Genomic DNA, 22,510 nt, shown 5'->3' with positions numbered 1-22,510 from the left:
GAATTGTTATTTGGATTTGGGAACTTGGAAAGCTTTTCACTTCATTAAATGAGGAGTAGACACACCACCTCTCCACCCCTGGACATTTAAAACGATACGACAATGGAACCCCCTAAAAAAGTAGGAATCCTCATCAGCACATAAGAGAAAGACCCTAAAATACCCAATTTTCTCACTTGATCTGCAAAAAAGGAGAAAACCAGAAGCCACTCTCTTTCCACATCAGTCCATTAGAGAAGACTGCAAATAATTAACTTCCTACACCTTTTGCCTGAGTTCTTCTCACATCCATCCCTCCACCCAATCCCAGGAGCTGGGTCTGCGATTACTAGTTGGCTATTATAAGACTGGTAAATTGAAATGCGCTGCTGTGGTTTTCAAGTGTGCACACTCCTGCATCAGATCTGTTTTTCCCTAAAAAGCTGTTGATTCTTTAGAGGCAAAATGGCGTCTGGAGAGCACCATGTGTCTGAGCTTCAAAAATGGAATAATGAAGATTGAAGTTAATTGGCCAGGCTTTGAGCGGCCCCAACCAAGTGTTTGGCTAGCAACTGGGCCAGCCAGTCCGTGTCAGCGATGTGCAGAGAATGAGGCCTCTGAAATGGATCTGTGCTCCTTCAGCTATCTTTCCCCTTGGCTTTGCAAGATTTGCCATTTTCCCTACAGCTGCCAAATAGTATGGCCCTATTACAGCAAACAGTTAACCTTCAAATGGCTCTTTTCCTTTCTCCAGCCTCGAAGGAAAGCCTGGAAGAGTAGTGACTATACCGAAAAGCTCCGCATGGTTGCAACATCCGAGCCCATCTGCTTGTCGTTAATAACTAGATTTGGCTGGGTTTTCGCTTCAAACTTACAAACAATTTGCTCTTGTAGATGTATTTGCTTCTCCCACTGGAGTCCTTCACTTCTTTACTGAAGACCAGCGACATCTCAAAGAGGAAAAGGTGCCTCTCGCGACCTTTACGAATGAGAGTTTTGGGGTCCCACACTTGGAAGGATTCCTGAAGGATGAGCTCCCCCTGAGATTCAATGTTCTCATCAAAACCTAGGAAGAAAGTTGGAATAGTTGAAAGAAGCAAGGAGAAACGGAGGCTGGTGAGGAGCCAAAAAGCTCTGTTTTAGTGACAAAGCTTCCTACACTCTCTTACCTTAGCAGTTTTTGAACTAGTTCTGGGAAACCATTGGACTTCCTCAGAAGCCTTTAATGCACCCCCCCCCCCACGACAAGGTTAGTAATGATGGACAAGCTAGGTACCTCTAAGAGAACTAATCTACATAATCAACATGTCCTTGCAAGGGTTTTCCTGAAAATGCAAAATTGGAAGTCCCCTGCCTTAATACTTTGTTACAGTCTCAGTAAAGCTACCAACATATTTTAATGTATTATTTAGCATTTAATTTCGCACTGAACAATATTTCCATTTTGCAAAACTTCATGGAAGTTGTCTCCCCCCTCCTCAAAAAAAAACTAAAAAAAAAACTGATTACAAGCTGCTTTGCAATGGAAATTTCTAATAACAGTTTTGACTCAACTGATTCTCAACCAAAAATGGTTCCAGAACTTCCACAATTGTGCTTCATTTCAACCTGCTAGGGATGGACCGCATGCATAAATACAATGCCTCTTTTAGAAAAGCTAATATGGCTTCATGTAGCAGTTCTTAAAACTAGTGTCTCCCAAATAGCCATTTGGAATGTAGCTGCTACCTTGAATTTACAAACCCATAAAGGAGTTGTGAAAACAAGGGGAATAAATCATGATTACTTAAAAGTTCATTCCCTATTATTAAGTGGGAGATGCTTTCATTTATTAGCTCCATATAAAAGGTATTCAGTCCGCAGGAAAGACACAAGCCAATGGTTTAACGTGGATGAAGCTTTTTATACTTTCCAAAGAGCATCTACCAAAGACAGAACCGGCTTGAAATAGTGAAACACAATTTCCATCACTTCCATCCCTGCCTCGCCAAACTGAAAATGTATGTATATGGTAGTAAGGAACTGTTCACTTTAATAAAGTCTATTATATAATCCATCAAAGGACACAAGTATCAACAGATGGATTTGGAGCCGTAGAAATCAGCTCCTAAAAGGAAATGCTTTCACTTGAGATGTCAACATGTCAACTATGCAAATGTTCAACAGAGCTTGTTTAAAAGGCTGACCTGTGTAAAAGAAATATTGGAATATTCCATAAAGCCTGCCCACATGCTTCCTGACAAGGCAACTACTAATGCTAGACTTCATGGTCACTGCAGCATTTCTGCTTAAATATGTGGTAGTAAAGGCCTCACAAACCACTATTGATATGAATTACTCAGGGTTTAGAAACTGTGCAAAGTGACAGACCATGAAGGCAAAAATAAAAGGTTTACTAGGTAAGTGATTGTTTATTGAGGAAAAGGCTTCCAAAAAAGTTCATTTTTGAACTAAAAAAAACTTTCAATAAACTAAGCATGCAGACAGGCATAATTCACATAAAATGTAACTGCGAAAGTTTTTCAATCAGATGCCACCAGGTTTTTTTAAAAACTGAACGTGTGACATCTTTTAAGCAGGAACTCAAGTTATGGGAAGGTCAAGATAAAGATTTAAGATGAAATATTCTAGAAAGCATTGACCAGGTATGTTATTAAAGACAGAACCCTTCAACTGGTTGTCATTGTAAAAGATGAAAAAAAGCAGCAATCACACACATTTTTTATACTTATAACAAATATTTTAATTGACCAATGAAATGCCTACATAAATTTATCCGCAGAACCCTCAAAATTCACCTCAAAGTAGTAATTTGGCGATGATTCTACCACACCCAAGATGCTGTTTGAATATAAATGGACTGTGTGCCACAAACTAGCTGCTTAGTGATTTCACCATGGGCCTGATCTCTTATTATCTGGTTGCATATCCCTCTACTGGTAAGAAATGAGTTGTACAATAAAAAGGCCTTCCCCATTACCAATGTATGAACAACCTGAACACAGACTGTGAAAGTGGAACCTCATGGTCCAGCAGACTATTTCAGTGTGGTTGGAGCAATGGCAATCACAATTTCTAAAGCTGTTTTCCAGGTTACAAAACCTTCCCTGGTCACCTGGAGGTGATTTTTGCTTGCCACAGGCTGTCATGTAAATAGGTGTTTACCCAGAGCTGCTGTTGAGTTCTTAGAAATAAGTTTTCACAGAGCAAAGTGAATGCCCTGGATCCTACCTTCCAGCATGCTGAGATGCATGGCATCGTTTGCTCGCTTTGGCACACTTAGCATCACTTCTAAGCCGTCTTTAATTTCTCCTTTACCTTCCTCACAGCAGGTGAGCAGCTCCTGCAAAGACAACAGAATCATTTATTACAGTGCTTATCACGCTTGGATCTCTCTGTTTTTACAAATCTGTATACAGTGGTGCCCCGCAAGACGAAAAACTCGCTAGACGAAAGAGTTTTCCGTTTTGGAGGTGCTTCGCAAAACGAATTTCCTATGGGCTTGCTTCGCAAGACGACAATGTCTTGCGAGTTCCTGCTGGTTTTTTTTCCTCCCCCCCTTTTCCTAAGCCGCTAAGCCGCTTATCAGCTGATCTGATCAGCAGATAAGCTGCTAAAAGCCACTAATAGCGCTAATCCGTCAATGGGCTTGCTTCGCAAGACGAAAAAACCGCTAGACGAAGAAAATCACAGAACGGATTCTTTTCGTCTTGCGAGGCACCACTGTACTACTTTTCAAAGAAAAATTATTCCCAAAGTGGTTTACAAGCCGCAGATCAAACATACAACAGAATACAACTCAAGCCTCAATAAATAATACAAAAAACTCCACCATGTGAATCTCAAAACAGATTTCAGAACATTATTATATGACAAGAGGATGAACACTGATCTAGCATAACATAAAATTAGCAAAATCAGGTGAAAATACTGGCTCTGAAACTCAAGATAATGTAAGCTGCTAAAGGCTGTACTAAAATCTTCAAGGCCCATTCGAAACCTTCAGGGGATGGAGATTGTCTGATGTCAGATGGAATCACAATCCCCAATTGTGATGCTGTCAGTCAGTCTACTCTGATTGGTAGTGACTGTACAGGTCCTCAAGGCAGAGATCCTTCCCAGTGGAAGTAACCCAACAGCGTTTAACTGGAGATACGAGTGTTCAAATGTGGGATCTTATGAGTGCAAAGAATGCACTTTTGCTCAGCTATGGCTCATCTCCATAGGTCACAATGTCCAGGGTTTCAGAGGAGGCTAAGAAACAGTCTTAAGTATTGGAAACTCTGCTCTCCTGCTACAGTGGTACCTCGGGTTACATACGCTTCAGGTTACAGACTCTGCTAACCCAGAAATAGTGCTTCAGGTTAAGAACTTTGTTTCAGGATGAGAACAGAAATTGTGCTCCGGCGGCGTAGCTGCAGCGGGAGGCCCCATTAGCTAAAGTGGTGCTTCAGGTTAAGGACAGTTTCAGGATAAGAACGTACCCTCGGAACGAATTAAGTACTTAACCCGAGGTACCACTGTATTCCTTTCACAAAAACCAACAGTAAAGCTTGTTAGCACCTGAGAACTGTCACAAAAGGGGAAACTTCAGGGGGGGAAACTGTGGCACAAAAGTCAGCGGCTTTATATACAAACACTGCCCCCAGTACCCTTTGGAAATAATTCAGGAAGCACACACTGCCTTTCTGAATGTCAGACAACTGAAAACTCACCTACTCTCCAAAGAAGACCTGGAGCATATCAGGTCCCTACTGCAGAGCCCAATGCGATCTCCGTTGTTCCCCAAATTACTGGGGAAATGGAGAACAGCAGGATGGGGCAATGTTACGCTACTGGCATGGCTTTGCATGAATGCTATTTATGAGCATATAACCACATTCCCAGAACTCAGAGCCTGGGTATCAGCATGCTTTGCCAACACCCCAAGTGTCTCCAAAAGTTAGGAAAAAAGCAATGGCAGGTAAGACTGGCTCTGTGGTCAGAAATTGGGGGGTCAGTCCCAAAGGGATTTGAGCTTGACCCTGATTGGACCAGATGGAGAGGAGCATTAGATGTCAGGAAATCAATGTGTGAAGCAGTGGTGCTGTTGGAGCAGGACTGTGGGGCAGAAGTTCAGGACCCCACTTACTCAATGGAAGAAGCAGGGGACAGAAAGCACAGCAGGGTTATCTTACCATGTTTTTAAGCAAGCAAAGCGATGCCCACTGCCATCTAAAAAGCACTCTCCAATCAATAAATAAATACACGCGGACATTAAGCCTGAAGTCTTCAAATTACTCAACTATACCACGGGTCTGAATTTCTCCCCACATTTAGAATTCTGCCCCATCATTTAATTATAAACAAGCCCCACTGCTTTTATCTAAGAGGCTAGTGTAAAATCTTCAGCAAACAGCACCTTAGCCTTGCGGTATAAAGAATGCCTGAGGTTTCTCAAAGGGCTATTAATGTGTTCCAGAAAAAACTAGATTACTGTATTCCATAAAAAACTAGATTACTTTGGGGTCGTTCCCCCCCCCCCCCGTGACACTTAAAAGGGATCCAAAGGAGATGGATTAAGTGCATCTAATACAATTCAGAAAAGTTGCTTGAATGTCACAAATTTCATTTAGTAGACAATTTCATTCATGGGCAGGCTCTCAAGTCTCTTGCCTAGTTATTCATACGCAAGCTCTACCATCTGCCAAACCTCCTTTAATTGCTTTTAATGGATTTTGGGTCCCTGGACACTCCGCTGAGCAGGTGCGCAGTAACCTTGCTCTCTGAAGCATATTGGAAAGATGGGATCCCTCTCTGCTGCTGACTACACAGAGGAAGGAGGGATGCAAGGGAAGGGAAGCAACATGTTTAATTAAAACCACGAAAGAGAGGTGGGGGCAAGACTGTAAGCAAACAACAAGACTTAATTTATGAATAAAGTGAAGTGCCTGTGAATAAGCAAGAGCAGTAACGCATATGCAAAGCAATTGTCTCCAATTACATATTCTAGATTTTATTAGGTGCACTGATTTGTCCAGGTGGCAGGAGGAGCCAAACAAGGGCACTTCTCCTTTCGATTTCGTACGCTCAGGCCAGTTGGGATGAACCCCAGTTCTTCCTTTACTTTTCCTCCCGACGACTTCACAAACCAAAGGAAACCTTGTCAAGCAAGGCGCTCCTTGCATGAACTGACTGACACAGTAACTGACTTTTCTGTGGCTGCTTTCCAAGTAAAAACTTCCTGGTGGGGCCGTCGCCGCCAAAGGGGAGAGACCAAAGAGCGTCGTCTCTGTGGTGGCAGCACTTCGAGGGTGGAACAAGGGTGTGGGGCCAGCCCCCTTGTGTTAAAATTACTGTTTTAACAGGGATGAGGGTTTAACTTGCGTGGGTGCTGTTTTAATTGGAGGGTTGGGTTGTTTTAAATTGTTGTTAAATGCTATATGTTAATTTTGATTTTTCCATCTGTGGGCTGGAGTATTGTTTAGGGGCTTTTATTGGGGAGTATGTTGTTTATAAGGGACGCAGGTGGCGCTGTGGGTTAAACCACAGAGCCTAGGACTTGCCGATCAGAAGGTCAGCGGTTCGAATCCCTGCAACAGGGTGAGCTCCCCTTGCTTGGTCCCTGCTCCTGCTAACCTAGCAGTTCGAAAGCATGTCAAAGTGCAAGTAGATAAATAGGTACCACTCCGGCGGGAAGGTAAACGGCATTTCCATGTGCTGCTCTGGTTCGCCAGAAGCGGCTTAGTCATGCTGGCCACATGACCCGGAAGCTCCCTCGGCCAACAAAGTGAGATGAGCGCTGCAACCCCAGAGTCGGTTACGACTGGACCTAATGGTCAGGGGTCCCTTTACCTTTACGTTGTTTGTAAGTGTGTATACATCAGTACTGTTCTATTGTTTTGATTATTTTTATTTCGTATTTTGTGCTTCGTATATTGTGAACTGCCCCGAGACCATGGATATAGGGCAGTATACAATTTTTTAAAACAACAACAGCGTGTGAAGTTCATTTAGCAGCTTGTTTAGCCTCATGTCTGAAAATATGGCCCCTTTGCCCTGTAAGCCCAAAACACTATACAGTCGTACCTTGGTTTTCAAACAGCTTAGTTCTCGAACATTTTGGTTTCTGAACGCCGCAAACCTGGTACTGTTTTTGGAAGCTGAATGTCCGCCAGGGCTTCCGCAGCTTCCGATTGGCTGCAGGAGCTTTCTGCAGCCAATCAGAAGCCACGCTTTGGTTTGCGAATGTTTTGAAAGTCGAACGGGACTTCTGGAACGGATTCCGTTCAACTTCCAAGGTATGACTGTAATAAGAGGAGCTGCATGGCTAAGAAAGTGATCACACTGGCCAGTGTGGGAGCAGCCTCAGGGGTCAATGTAACCATGCTGATTGGCAGATGTTAAAAGGGGGTGACAGACTGTGCCCCAAATGGAGATCAAATGCCTGCACTCGCTGCCACATCTAGGCTGGACTACAGCAATGCTCCGCACATGGAACTGCCTCTGAAGAGTGCTGGAGACTGAAGCTGGTGAGGACACTAGATGCCAAAGGCACATCACTCTGACATTATTTGATCTGCCTTGGTTCCTGGCTTGTTTCTGAGACAAATTCAAAAGTGTTGGATGTCACCTTTAAAGTCCTAAATGGTTTTGGGCTGCGGTATTTGAAGCACCGCCTGCTCCTATCTGATTCTCCCTGCCTACTAAGCTCTTTGGGACAGGATCTCTAGGGCGGCATGGGGGGTGGGGGCTTTCTGGGAATTCCTCCCCCCAGAAACTCATCAAGCATCTTTCAGGAAGTTCAAACGGGGATTCAATGGTCTGTTCGCTCTGATCAGATCCTTGTCTGGCTCTCTGCCCACTGATGGTTTTGTTTTTGTGCTGCTGAACATTTTATGCTGTTTACTGTTGTTTTAAATTTGTATTTTATGGTTTGCTGTAAATTGCTTCAAGTGGGGCCCTTTGGGTCAGAATGCAACCAAAATACAACTGCATGGGATTGAAGCTCCTCATTTATTCATTTAGGACTTTAAATCTTCCTCATCCCCAAACACTTATGCTTTTAAAAAAGTTATATATTATTTAAAAACATTTAATTGAATGCCATTAAAAACCTAAATCAAAAGGTGGTCCTGAAAATCCACTTAGCACAGAACACATGCTTCACATGGCAAACGTCACCGCTCTATTTTTCCTGGTACAGTGGTACCTCAGGTTACATACGCTTCAGGTTACAGAACATTAGCTAAAGTGGTGCTTCAGGTTAAGAACAGTTTCAGGTTAAGAACGGACCTCTGGAACGAATTAAGTACTTAACCCGAGGTACCACTGTACATCCCATCAAACATTTGCAAAACGTGAAGCGGTAAACATAGTTGCCAAATTAAGTGTGTGCTCTTGCAGTACATAACCTATAGAAGACATACAGGCGTACACTGTTTGGACAGGTGTCCTGGATTCATGTACAAGATGTAGAACTGCACTGCTGTGCATGTTGTAGCAATCGTGTTGCCTGCATGAAGTGTAGACTGAAGGTGCACTTTAGAAATGTGATTTCTGAAAGAACCCTATGACAATTTATCACCCCTTTTTTAAAGAGTAAAGGATTTATGTCCTTCATAACTGACGCAATAAGCCTATTTTGTACCTCAATATCCACACTCAAATACATAAGACGTTTGAAGCAGCACCTTTTTGAGTGTAAAAGGTACCCACCCACACATCTGGTGGCTATGCCAATAAGAAAATGGTGCTTACCTTTAGAAGAAGCTGGTATTTTGTTATCCGCTGGACAGGTTTAATAAGGTATGAGGAGATTGAATTGGCTAGCCCATGCCGCTGCTGTATCTCCTGTGTTGGAAAGAAAAATATATGAGAGTAGTAGCCAACTTAGAAAGTTTGCTGCAACATTCTCTGTTTCAAGAATGGGAGCAGAACTCACAGTAGTTATGCATCTGTATTATGAGATCCAAAGTCGGTTTACAATTTTTAGGTGGAGTCAACATTTGTTTAGTTAAAAGCAAGTACCACTAAGTTCCATGGGGGTTATCACAGTGCACACAGGACTGTAACTACTTTCACACAAAACAGAACTATAGCTGACAAGTAAGCCACTCATTATGAAGAGCGTTATTTACTAGAATTCCCACCACGAGCAGGATGAGAAAAAAACAGAGGCAACTAAAAAAATAATACACAGAACTCTTGGTAGAGTTAGAGTGTTGGCTGGGCCAACCTAATCAGCTGGGAGGATTACAAATAAAATAAAATAAAATAAAATAAAATAAAATAATAATAATAATAATAATAATAATAATATATTAATAGTGCAATGTCATGAAAGTTGGGTAGTGTTAACAGAAGGCAAGTGTTACTTGCTTCTCATCAGCATAACACAGAAATGTTCAGATGTGTTGCAGTTATGATGAGAACCTAGCATGAGTTTTCAGATTCTTTCCCCAAAAGCCCCTTCCTCTATTGGTACCCTGGAATCTCTGTCTTTGGGGTTGTAAGCTCCTCGACTACCTTCCTTTTAATTTCTTTTTAATGAAGTAATTTTTTTAAGGACACACATGCCTAAAGAAAACGCACACAAAATACAATATACCAAATCCAACATCCAGCCGCACGCTTACTAATTTTATTTACATGCCGCATCGTATTCTCATCCATTCCAAGAGAAACTATAATCAACCATTCCTCTACAGTATTTATTCTGGTTGCAGAAATGAGAACATTGGGAGATGGATGGGAGGGCGACAGCCTATGAGTGCAATCTGCCCTTTTTTTGTGTTTTTTAATTTTTACTGAATGGTTTTATGTTACAAAAAACAATACAGCCATACTACCACTAAATATAATTAAGAAATAAAAATTACATACATCAATATTTAGTTTGTTATTTGTTATTTACCATCTTATTTCCTCCCGAACAATGCATACAAAAACACACATATGTGCAGACACCCACACCCGCACAGAAAATGATAATAATGAAAGTAAATATTTCCCCCCTTTTATCTTCCAAAATCTTTTCTTCAACTATGACTTCCTGTCAAGTCCCTTTGCATATATTTTATCTTACATTTGAATGTACACAAAACAATAAACCTTTCTATATAATTTTTCCAATACATTCTGAAAACATAATAAATCCTTAATTGTTGTCCACCTCCTTTTAGTTCCTTTTTCACTCGAATGATAGCATGGAGTCAAAACTAGTATTGTATTTTTGAACATATCTTCTATAACCATCCCATTTTCCCGCAAATTTTTGCTTTCGAGTTTCCTCTGAGTTTATTAGTCAGATGAGCTGTCTCCACCAATTTCTGTAATTTGATTTGCCAATCTGTTATTTTTGGAGCCTCGTGATCTTTCCATCCCTTGGCCACAAGTATATGAGCCGCTGCGGTTGCATACAAGAATACCTCTCTTAGATTTTTTGGGATCTCTTTATCTAAAATACTTAATAGAAATGCCTCTGGTTTTTTTAGTAAGAGTTATCCCCATCATCTTTTTTAATTCATTGTATATCCCCCCCCCCAAAATATTAATCTTTTCACACGTCCACCACATGTGGATCTGCCGTTTTAAGGACTGCTTATTGTACCAGAGAGGATATTTTTCTTTTAGAAAAAGCCAGCAGAGGGAGCTACAAGTTTTAAAAACAAATAGAATAATGCATGAATGTGGTGGGCTGCATTTAGAGAAGCGCCCATGTGAAGTCTGAAGTCCATTTAGTCTAGCATCCTGTTCTCACAGTGGGAAGCCTGTAAGATGGCATTAAATTGTTGGGGGCTGAAACAAAACAATTCAAGAACTCCCCTTCTTGGTGCCATTGCATACTTTCTGAAGACCATCACTGGGCTTCCAGGGTCCATCCCACCTGCTCCTTTGCTTTTAATTTAAAAATGAACACATTTCTACATACTTAAGGAGCTACTGTTACCTTATATGTGGGTGGAGCCATTTTACGTCCAAAGTAATAGGCACTTGACCACCCAAGTTTGCTTCCATATGAACCTACCAGGACCCTGAGATCATCTTCTGAGGCCCTTTTTCATGTGCCTCCTCCACAAGAGGTCCGGAGGGTGGCAACATGAGAACGGGCCTTTTCTGCAGTGACTCCCCATCTGTGGAATGCTCTCCCCAGGGAAGTTCGCCTGGCGCCTTCATTATACACCTTTCAGCTGCAGGCAAAAACGTTCCTTTTTAACCAGGTCTTTGGTTGAGCTAGGGATGCAGGTAGCGCTATGGGTTAAACCACAGAGCCTAAGACTTGCCGATCAGAAGGTTGGTGGTTCGAATCCCCGCAATGGGGTGAGCTCCCGTTGCTTGGTCCCTGCTCCTGCCAACCTAGCAGTTCGAAAGGATGTCAAAGTGCAAGTAGATAAATAGATACCACTCTGGCGGGAAGGTAAACGGCATTTCCGTGCGCTGCTCTGGTTCTCCAGAAGCGGCTTAGTCATGCTGGCCACATGACCCGGAAGCTGTATGCCGGCTCCCTCGGCCAATAAAGCGAGATGAGCGCCACAACCCCAGAGGCGGTCACGACTGGACCTAATGGTCTTCACTACTCTTTATACAACACACTGGTAGGGGTTTTTAATATAGTGATCTGTTCAATCAATACCAGCTAGACTAAGTTATAATACTCAGAATATAATGTTTTAAGCCCCTATATGTATTTCTGAGCCGTTTGTGCTTCCAGAAGCAGCTTTCGTCTTTCACTTATGCCTGGCAGAGATATACTGCGCCTTGTCCTATTTCTGCAAATCCTACAAGCACAATACAGTTGATGGTTTCAAAGAGGAACAAAGCACCGTATTTTAAAAGCAATTTCTGCTCCAGCTGTTGAAATAACAGCATATTGATATTTGTGTGTGTGTGTGTGTGTGTGTGTGTGTGTACACAACTAGGGACACTGATTATATTCTTGCTGAGTTGTTTTTATTTTATTTTAAAATGTCCAACATAGAATGACCACAGGGCAGTTTATAATTTCACTCACAGAGAAGTTCTGTGGCCGATGGTTGCTAAATAACTTTACAATATAATAGCAGCACCCCTTTCGACGAGGCATTACAAAGTCTGCAGGCTGGTAACTTTAAAAAATGAACAACAACTAATAGGATATTGCTCAACTCATTATGAACTTCTGTCTAAGAACCACACACACAAACATGGGGACACAGAGGTGTCTCATTCATAAACATAAAGTGGTACCTTGGTTTAAGAACAGCTTAGTCTATGAACAACTTGGAATAAGAACGCTGAAAAACCGGAAGGAAGTGTTTTGGTTTGTGAACTTTGCCTTGGAAGCAGAACATGTTTCGCTTCCTGTTGAGTGTGTTCTATTTGCAAATTGAGTCCCCCGCTGCTATGGGAAAGCACACCTTGGTTTAAGAACGCTTTGGTTTAAGAACGGACTTCCGGAACGGATTAAGTTTGTAAACCAAGGTACCACTGTACTTTCAAAAGGGTGAGAAATTTAATTCAAGCACAAGGGTCCTGGTACTTACATCAAAATAAGAACCTGCGTGTTCCAGTATCAACTGCGTAGAGTCTGGTTTGTTCTTGCAGTAAGTCACATACATCTGGAACTTATCTGCCTGCAAAAACACAAACAAATTTTGAGCGTTTTCTTCCAAACGTTACATCAGCTGGATAAGGAAACTTGCAAGAGCAATTAAAGAGGAAAGAAAAGTCAGAATATAAAGTTAAAACTGTAACAGGCCCTCTGACACTCATCCATTCAGATGTTATTAACAAACGTGTCTTCGCCTAGCAGTTAAAGATTCTAACCATGAATCTATTCTGCATCAATAAATCCAAAGGATCCACCATGAGTTGCCTTAATTTCATTTTAATATTGTTGCATTTTGATCCTGTTTTATGCCTCTTTGTATTCTTTAAAACTGAAACACAGAATTCTTATTCGCATTCTGCAAACCATCTTCTATGCCCCAACACCATTTAGAGTTGGCTCTTTAGATTGTATCAATTTGGCAATTATTTGTAGTAATTTGAAAAATCAATAGAAATAAATGGCAGAAAAAAATTAAGTTGGCTCTTTATAGAGCTGATGAACCCCATTAGTCTTCAGCTTCTCATAACATGTCTCTGAATCTGACTTAATTTCTTTTTCAGGACAGTGGTGTCACATGTACAGAGGGCTGTTGTTTTTTTAACAACACACCCCTCTCTCTCTCTCTCTCTCTCTCTCTCTCTCTCTCTCACACACACACACACACACACACACACACACCTCTGATTATTTGCTATAGAAAAAACCAGCTCTCTTACCCAAGTGACGAAACAGTGACCAACATCTTCAGGAAGCTGCTCATATTTTTCTAGCTCTTTCAGGAATATACTGTAAAACAACAACAAAGTGACAAAATTATTCTCAAAGCCCTTGCCAGATTTTCATTAGGATACCCAAAAATCTTAAGTAGTGACCATAAACATATACGTACATATACCTGTGAAAAACTATCTGTAAAATCCAGTTTCAGCTGAAGTATTTACATTCGACTAATAGTAACAGAAGAAATAAAAGGATGCTACATGCTACGGATTCCCTCACAGAACTAAATGCAATTTCGAAATTGCTTTACTTTGGTTGGACCACACAATCAACACGTTATAGGAAAGGTGTGACGACAGCAGCAGCCAAACTTCATAAAACCCACTTCTACTCTACCACGAAGGGCTAACTCAAGCTGCCCCCAATTGGGCGTTGAACACACAGTGCGTTATAACAGAGTAAGAAATTATGGCGCACTGTGGAAACCCAATTAATATACAGTGGTACCTCAGGTTACAAACACCTTGGGTTACAGTACCTCGGGTTAAGAACTTTACCTCAGGATGAGAACAGAAATCGAGCGGGAGGCCCCATTAGCTAAAGTGGTACCTCAGGTTAAGAACGGTTTCAGGTTAAGAACAGACCTCCGGAACGAATTAAGTTAGTAACTAGAGATACCACTGTATCTCCCATCCTGATGTAGTTTCAAGCACAACAGTGAAGATGAGTAAATGACAGACTCCTAGTTACATACTCAGAACTGGTTTGGCTATAATCCTGGGTAGCATACTGAGGAGCCAAGAAAGGGCCTACAGACAGCCCCAAATCTGTGTATATGTCCACATGGAGCAGAGGTCTCCACACAGGTCACATTAAGATCTGAATGTCACTCCTTAAAAGGTGCAGGAGGGCAAGAGAACTGGGTGGCACAGAGCTTGTTTCTGGTGCCCACCATTCGAAACATACAGAGGACCTCCTGACTTCCAGTTTGCGCAGATAAATCTTGGATAAAATAGGGCTCCTCCGCCACACAAGTGTGCATCAGATGACTTCTTTGCTTGCAAGGCCCGGTTGGTATTTGTTCTCATGTTCAGGGCAGCATTTCAGAAATTGTGAGAATGTTTTTTAAAAAACAGAAAAGCAACATCGTTTTGTCAACTCAGTGCACTAGCATTTCTGAACCCAGCAGGTGATACTGGCCTCTTGTTAACAGGAGGCCTAGGCGTGGTTTTTGTGCACTGTGGTGCAGTTATATCCCCACCTCCCTGGCAAATACTCTTTGTTCTGCACCTCTATTGAGTATGAAGCTTCATACAAATCCTGAATTCAGGCTGTGCGCTCCAATTATGGCAAGTTCACCGTTACTGATATCTGAAAAGAGCTTTCTGCAGCTATCACCCCATAAATGAAAAATGAAATGTCATACTCGTTCGTTTATGGACTATGCAGATCTGCTAAGAAAAAGAAATACAGAATATCTCATTCTTTACCAGACTGAACCACCTGGCATTTTGTACTTTTGTTCTGGCCTAGAGATTTAAAGTCTATTTTAACCAGCTGTTTAACAAAAAGTGGGTGCCACAGGAACTGAAGATTCACCCATTGTAGCTACGTACTCTCTCGGTATATTTACAGGCAAGTAACAACCATATATTTCTTTACAAGTGGAAGAAATGCATTAAGTCAGTCTTTACTGACATCAGGTCTTCATACTCACTTATTATGGAATTCATAGATTTCCTGCATGTTTCCGAAGATAATATGTTCCTTATTGACAATACCAGGTGGGATCTCTTCAACGCCACTTGTTATTTCCCATAGATATGTCTGGTCAAAAGCACAAGACAAAAAGGGTGAACTGTGAATTTGCTCGAGGGTAACAACTCAAAAAGCAACCTTTCCAAAACTGAGATATACAAGACCACACCAATATCTGTAATGTATGGCCACTTTAGCTTTTATTGTAAACTCTGGTCTGGTTTGATACAAATGAAATTCTAACCATAGGCAAAATACTTCATGAAGTCATAGAGTTTAAAATCCAAGCACTGCAATAGCTACAACAGGAATACGATTCCTCTCTGGTTTTAACAATGAACAGGCATTTCTGTTCAAAGAGAATGAGCCAGTTCTCGAATGTGCGATACACATAATGGAAGCATTAGCAGAGGATCATCTCTTTTATAGAAAACACCAAAGCGTAAACAAAGGCAGCAGTCCGCTCACGGTGATTCCTCCCCAAAAATAAAAAGTGTAAACAAACTGTGCCCATGTCCAGCTAACATGGGAGTTTTGCAGCAGCAAAACAAGATGCTGGCCAAGTCAACAATGGCTGCCTAGTACAATTCTGTTGACCAAACAGGTCTGCTTACGATGCAAGATGGCACAAATTGGCCCTGCAATTCTACAGTTTGCAAAAGTTCTACGTGAGACCCACCCCACATGGTCACACACTTACATCCAAACACTCCCGGAGATCTCTCACGTAAGCCTTCTCTGTCTGGATAAGCTCAGCCATAATGAACCTTTGAAACAGAAAGGAAACATCAGTGTGCTGGAATTGTCGCACACCGCTCTCCTCTTGATTCACCATTGCGTGTTATGGAGGGAATGCCTACGGATGGCATGCCTACGGATTTTCCTCCTCTACAAACTATGTGCGTGTTATGGTCGGGTGCGTGTTATAGAGCGAAAAATACGGTAATTATAAGGGGGGAGGGAGGAGTTTATTTGTTTTCGCTGATTCTTGAGCAGAGACAACGTTGGGTCAACAGTCCAAGACTGAATAAAGCATGGTTTATGAAGACTTCTCCCTCACCCCTTGAGAACCAGCTTTGGCACGGAGATGGTAGCCTGGATTAAGCCAGGGTTCCCCGTTACGTCTGAACAGGGGAACTCTGCTGTAAAGTCAGTGAACAAACCCGGAAAATAAATCACTTCAAGTATATCCAAAGAATACACACAAAAGCGAGAAGTGAAAGCATTGGGATTTTACAGACTGAGGCCAGATTCCTAACAAAATAATAAATCATGTATTTTTGGAACCCTTTGATTTCTCCCTTTTTCTTCTGCACACCATGCTTGGTTTACTGTCCTTTTTTATCGTGTATATGGAGAATTTCCAAAAGGAGAACTTAAAATTTACCATCTATACAGGAAGAGAGCTTTAAAAAAACAAACAAAAACAAACATTTCATCTACTCAAAAAGCCTGCTCCTTTCAATGTGTAAGGCTAGTACTGGGAAGTGGAAAAGCACAAATGGGGGGGGGGGGAGATATCAAACCACACACGAAGCTAAACCATGCACAAAGATTTCTATAGAGTGCGGAAAACACAGTATTACTCTTTCCTGCGGGCAGACTTCCTCTTTTCTTCATTAAGCTCGTGAGCAGCATCTCTCAGCTTCACCTCTGACCCAGGGACACTGGCTGGGATTATATCCAGCTGCAGGCTTTTACTCTGAATTAAGAGGGGGAAGACAACAGAATTAGCAGAGGCAGGGGGAAAAGAGAAAAGGCAGCTGTCTAGTAAGGAGCTTAAGCCGCCGCACTAAGCCAGCCCACGTTTCTGCTAGCAGAAGAACAAAAACCCGAAAAACCCTGCAGCACTTACCGATTTATTGGAATCCGAAGAGATCCCCAGGGCTTTCTCTAAAGAGGTCCTATATTTTTCCATGCGCAGAGAGAAGTCCCTGTATCTTTTGTCCACCGCTGTGACACATTTTTTAATCTCCGCTGCATGGGCATGGCCCTTTTCACAAAAGCCGTCGGCCAGCTGTATCAACAGCTTCACCCTCTCTTTGGTTTGCTGTGGGAAACACAAAAGGCAGAAAGGTAGAACTGTGGCAGAACGACAACTATCCAGTAAAAGAAGCATCCTCACAAGTGTAATAATAATAATAATAATAATAATAATAATAATAATAATAATAATAATAATAAATTTTATTTATATCCCACCCTCCCCAGCCAAAGCCGGGCTCAGGGCGGCTAACAACAATAAAATAATACAACATTCTAAAATCATTTCATTATAAAATTAATTCAAATCAGATTAATGGCAACCATTGGGCTAGAGTTCTGTGAAGATTGCCAAAGGAGGGAGTCAGGCTGTGCCCAGGCCAAAGGCCAGGCGGAACAGCTCTGTCTTGCAGGCCCTGCGGAAAGATGTCAAGTCCCGCAGGGCCCTAGTCTCTTGTGACAGAGCGTTCCACCAGATCGGAGCCGCAGCCGAGAAAGCCCTGGCTCTAGTTGAGGCCAGCCTAACCTCTCTGTGGCCTGGGACCTTCAAGATGTTTAGCAGATAGTTTGCAAACAGACGAGGCATCTCTGAACAGCTTTCTGTTGCTCTTGCCATAACACAAAAAAATCAGGATTGTTATTTGATTTCAAACCATCAATTTAAAGGAGGAACCATCTATTTTGAGTTTTCGGGGTCCTACAAAGTCAGGATTTGACAGGCAGAATTAATCTTAGAAATCTGCTCCTCCAGCCTTGCAGCTCAAGTTTATGTTACCCCAGATTGCTGATAAGCGAGGAACAGAGAGCTGAAGTTTCTAATCCTCCTGGTGGCAGAGGAAAGCCAAGGAATATCTCAATAGATTTGCAGAAGTAAGGGAGGAGGATTCCTCGCAGCCAGCATATTTATATCTCCCTACAATTTCCATTTTCTCCTAAACAACCCCCAAACTAATCCCTGTCTTCCTGCTCATCACATGCCAATTGCTTTATGGCCCCCCTTACATAAACCATCCTAGATGGCCTAAATCTCAAGAACTGGAATAAGAAGAATATAAAACGTGATGTTGGTGTTGTCATTTAAGCGACTGGCTCTCTGACACAGCCTCAACTTAAACCAAACTTCAGTGGCACAGCTAAGAGCATAAAAGGTGGGATCCAATAACAGAACCAGCAAAGATTCTTGTTGAAATTCTTTACTACAAGAAGAAGAAGAAGAGGAGGAGGAGGAGTTTGGATTTGATTATCCCGCTTTATCACTACCCTAAGGAGTCTCAAGGGACGCAGGTGGCGCTGTGGGTAAAAGCCTCAGCGCCTAGGGCTTGCCGATCGAAAGGTCGGCGGTTCGAATCCCTGCGGCGGGGTGCGCTCCCGTCGTTCGGTCCCAGCGCCTGCCAACCTAGCAGTTCGAAAGCACCTCCGGGTGCAAGTAGATAAATAGGGACCGCTTACCAGCGGGAAGGTAAACGGCGTTTCCGTGTGCGGCTCTGGTTCGCCAGAGCAGCGATGTCACGCTGGCCACGTGACCCGGAAGTGTCTTCGGACAGCGCTGGCCCACGGCCTCTTGAGTGAGATGGGCGCACAACCCTAGAGTCTGGCAAGACTGGCCCGTACGGGCAGGGGTACCTTTACCTTTACCTTTAAGGAGTCTCAAAGCGGCTAACAGTCTCCTTTCCCTTCCTCCCCCACAACAAACACTCTGTGAGGTGAGTGGGGCTGAGAGACTTCAGAGAAGTGTGACTGGCCCAAGGTCACCCAGCAGCTACATGTGGAGGAGCGGGGAATCGAACCCAGTTCACCAGCTTACGAATCCACCGCTCTTAACCACTACACCACACTGGCTCTGAGGGCATGCTCTGAGGCACCACACACAGGTCATAAATAAAATAAAATATAATTCATTTACTTCTCAAGCACAGTTCTTCCTCTGGACCCTGCATTTCCTGAAACACACTACTGATAAACACCATACTCAAATTGTTTCGATACCACTATCAACTAATGAAATGTATTCTTGCGTTCCTTTCACAACATAGCTCAAATATGCGTATCCATCATGGAATGGACTCCGTAGGTACAAAATACCTGCGACTACAAAGCACACAATATCTTTGCTTGCTCTATATAAGCAGAATGCGGTTTAGTGGTCAAGTGCTGAGTTGTTCATTACATGCTTAGCTAAAGATAAAGGACCCCTGACAGTTAAGCCCAGTCACGGACTCTGGGGTTGTGGCGCTCACCTCGTTTTCAGGCCAAGGGAGCCAGTGTTTGTCAGCACAGTTTTTATGGGTCATGTGGCCAGCATGATTAAGCTGCTTCTGGTGCAACGGAACACCGAAACCAGAGCAGCGAACGGAGATGCCGTTTACCTTCCTGCCGGAGCGGTACCTATTTATCTACTTGCACTTTGATGTGCTTTCGGACTGCCAGGTTGGCAGGACCTGGGACAGAGCAACGGGAGCTCACCACGTTGCGGGGACTCGAACCGCCCACCTTCTGATCGGCAAGTCCAAGAAGCTCAGTGGTTTAGACCACAGCACCACCCGCATCCCTACATGCTTAGCTAGCCAACCCTATATGCTTCCAGAACACAGAGGACCCTGTTACAAAGCAAAAAGAGAGACTGGTGTTGCTGCCATCTTCTTTTCCCCTTTAACAAGAAACTTTGGCACAAGCGGGCAAGACGCATAATGCAAATTAGAGCAGCAGCACCCCAAACCACACAGTCATTTCAAAGAACTCATTGGAACCTGAAGGAGTGTCTCCACTCCCATCATTCAGCCCGGACACTGAGGTCCAGTTCCAAGGGCCTTCTGGTGGTTCCCTCTCTGCACGAAGTGAAGCTGCAGGGAACCACGCTTTCCCGGCAGTGGCGCCCATCCTGTGGAACGCCTTCCTGTCAGATGTCAAGGAAATAAACAACTATCTGACTTTTAGAAGACATCTGAAGGCAGCGCTGTTTAGGGAGGTTTTTAATGCTTGATGTTTTATCATGGTTTTAATATTCTGTTGGGAGCTGCCCAGAGTGGCTGGGGAAACACAGCCAGATGCATAAGTGTCCCTTATTTGAAGGGACAGTCCCTTATTCCAGCGCCATGTCCCACTGCTGTCCCTTATTGATGGATGTCCCTTAAATGTCCCTTAAATTTCAAATGAAGCAGCTCCTCTCCCTCCCTGCCTGCCGGCCAGGGAGGAGGGAGGCTCTAACTGTGTTGCTTGTGTTGTTCCCCCAATAAGAAGTCTAAGAACGACTGGGGGGTGGAGCTTGCATGCCTTGTGTGTGGCTAGTTAATGCAAGCTGAGGGGTTTTTTGAATGCTGGACGCCATTTTGTTGCACGTGCTGCTGCAAACTTTGCAGTGCAAAGCCAGGCTGGGGAGCCATCTTAAGTTGAGGCTGCATAGGCCTTGTGGTGCATGTGATTCAGATTCTATTCAGTTGAACCTCTGGTTACAAAGTTGGTTGGACCGTGTTCTCGAAGCTACCAGCATGAGTTTGACCAGACTGCAGGAGGACAGGAAGACTGGAGTGCCTGGAACAGGTGAGGCTGCAGGTCCCTTATTTTGGCTGCTGGTCCCTTATTTCAAGGCTGCTGGTCCCTTATTTTCAAATCTGCAAGTTGACAGCTATGGCCAGATGGGCGGGGTATAAATAATAAATTATTATTATTATAGTGGACGCTCGGGTTGCAAACGTGATCCGTGTGGGATGCACATTCACAACCCGCTGTGTCGCATCTGCGCATGCACGGTTTTCAATTCGGCGCTTCTGCGCATGCGCAATTTAGCACTTCTGTGCGTGACCGCTGAAACCCGGAAGTAACCCGTTCCGGTACTTCCGGGTTTCGGTGGTCTGTAACCCGAAAAAACGCAACCTGAAGTGTCTGTAACCCAAGGTATGACTGTATTATTATTATTATTATTATTATTATTATTATTATTATTATTATTTTATTAGTAGTAGCAGTAAGTAGAGGAGGTGTAGACAACCGCTGAGCTAAGGGTCATATGCACCCCTCAATTCAATTTCAGAGCCTGGCTGGAGAGGAGAAGGGGGAAATCATGGTGGAGAAAGCCCCAAAAGATGAGGCGATGTAAGGAGGATGAAGGAGAAGGCTCTCTGCAACAAGAGAGATATGTCCTTTCCTGGAAGCTTGCCCAGTCACTTTTGTCTCTGGCTCCATCCTTCATCTGCATGCTCAGGGAAAGTGGCCTTTGACAGAAAAGGGTCCCCCAGTCCAGATGCAGAGACTACATGTGGTTGGGGAGAGGGAACATACCTGCCTGCCCTGCACCCCTTTCGATCAACAATGTGGCTCCACTTCTCCCAAAGAGATAAAAACAGGCGCAAGACACAGCAAGAAAATGGCAGGGGACCTTAACCACCATCGCAATTTACCTTGGCCGTAATCTGAAATTCTTCATGCTCCTTTAGCAGCTCTTGAGTATGTTGGATACTGGAGCCAGTGGAAGTGTGCGTAGATAAATAAAATTCTCCATTGTCATGGATCCATTCAAGAGCCTAAGGGAGAAAAAGATCACAAAGAAGAAGCGTTAGACTACCTTTTAGCAAAGGCAACTTATTTCCTAGGTGTAGAATCCCATTTGAAACTCAGGTCACCAGTTCCTGGGCTTCTCCTAACATCGCCCAGGCATCTCCTAACATTATCCAAGCAGGCTGCCACAGTGGGAGAGATGACAAGCAGAGCTTGTCACATCACCTCTCCTGAAAGATCAGCTCCATTAGGCAGCTCTTACCCCTGAATTGTTTTTAGCTGGTCACTTTAAGAACTATTATATAACTTTCAAGAAGTGGCGCCAGCAATCGCTTTTTACACCTTTTCCCTCCCTGTCCCTTTTTCCTTGCGTGCCGTGCCTTTTAGATTCTAGGGTCTATTTTCGTTTTAGCCACTCTGGGAGTCTGTTTTGGCTGAACAGCGGGGTACAATTGCACCAAATATAAATAGATAAATGCACTCAATCAACGCCCTTCTGTGCATGGAAGAGCTTTTAATGGTTTTCTTCTTTTTTTGCCAATTTGTCCTTCCTCCTGTAACACCCTCCTGCCACATGTCACCCTATTGCAGCGGGTCTCCAATTCCTGGGGAGAACTGGAGACTGCAGGATGGGAGGGAGAGGGGAGATGGGCAAAACTTGCCCTCCTCCTTCCAATAGCGGAAGCATTCCATTGGATCAAAATCGAAGTGAATGTGCTTTGAATAGAGATACTTGCTTAAAGGTTTCCAGCAGCCTTTGATGGCACAAACCACAAATTGCAAAGAGAGAAAGAGATTAGAACCTGTGAATGATCCTTGGAACATCAAGGCCTGGAGTTAAGTGGCGGGGAGATGTAGCCATTGGTTTCTACAATTCAGAGATTCCTTCTTCTCCATGCAAATATACTACTGCTCAAATATTGTGAAGACCGTATCTGGGACAGAACAGTCAGTATGGAATGAGACTCTTAACCTCAGGATCAGGGGTTTGAGGCACACATTGGGCAG

General features: G+C 43.2%; 1 protein-coding gene across 7 annotated transcripts in view; it reads right to left on the bottom strand.

The window, feature by feature from the left end:
- TRIO (trio Rho guanine nucleotide exchange factor) overlaps positions 1-22,510 on the bottom strand; it is a 268,574-nt gene that overhangs the window by 89,303 nt on the left and 156,761 nt on the right. For all 7 annotated transcript variants that reach the window (XR_014529571.1, XM_083518908.1, XM_083518913.1 and 4 more), the window contains exons 21-30: positions 21,406-21,528; positions 16,884-17,078; positions 16,615-16,730; positions 15,729-15,795; positions 14,988-15,097; positions 13,267-13,336; positions 12,483-12,572; positions 8,719-8,811; positions 3,211-3,322; positions 855-1,045 (exon numbers count right to left, since the gene is read on the bottom strand). Coding sequence is in view for 6 of the 7 variants with exons in the window: in XM_083518908.1 (XP_083375034.1) it covers positions 855-1,045; positions 3,211-3,322; positions 8,719-8,811; positions 12,483-12,572; positions 13,267-13,336; positions 14,988-15,097; positions 15,729-15,795; positions 16,615-16,730; positions 16,884-17,078; positions 21,406-21,528 (1,167 nt within the window). In the remaining variant the exon portion in view is untranslated. The remainder of the gene's footprint in view (positions 1-854; positions 1,046-3,210; positions 3,323-8,718; positions 8,812-12,482; positions 12,573-13,266; positions 13,337-14,987; positions 15,098-15,728; positions 15,796-16,614; positions 16,731-16,883; positions 17,079-21,405; positions 21,529-22,510) is intronic.

Source organism: Podarcis liolepis (genome assembly GCF_965112155.1).
Source record: "Podarcis liolepis genome assembly, chromosome: 8".
NCBI classification, from domain to species: Eukaryota; Metazoa; Chordata; class Lepidosauria; order Squamata; family Lacertidae; genus Podarcis; species Podarcis liolepis.
This window is presented reverse-complemented; position numbering and strand designations above follow the sequence as displayed.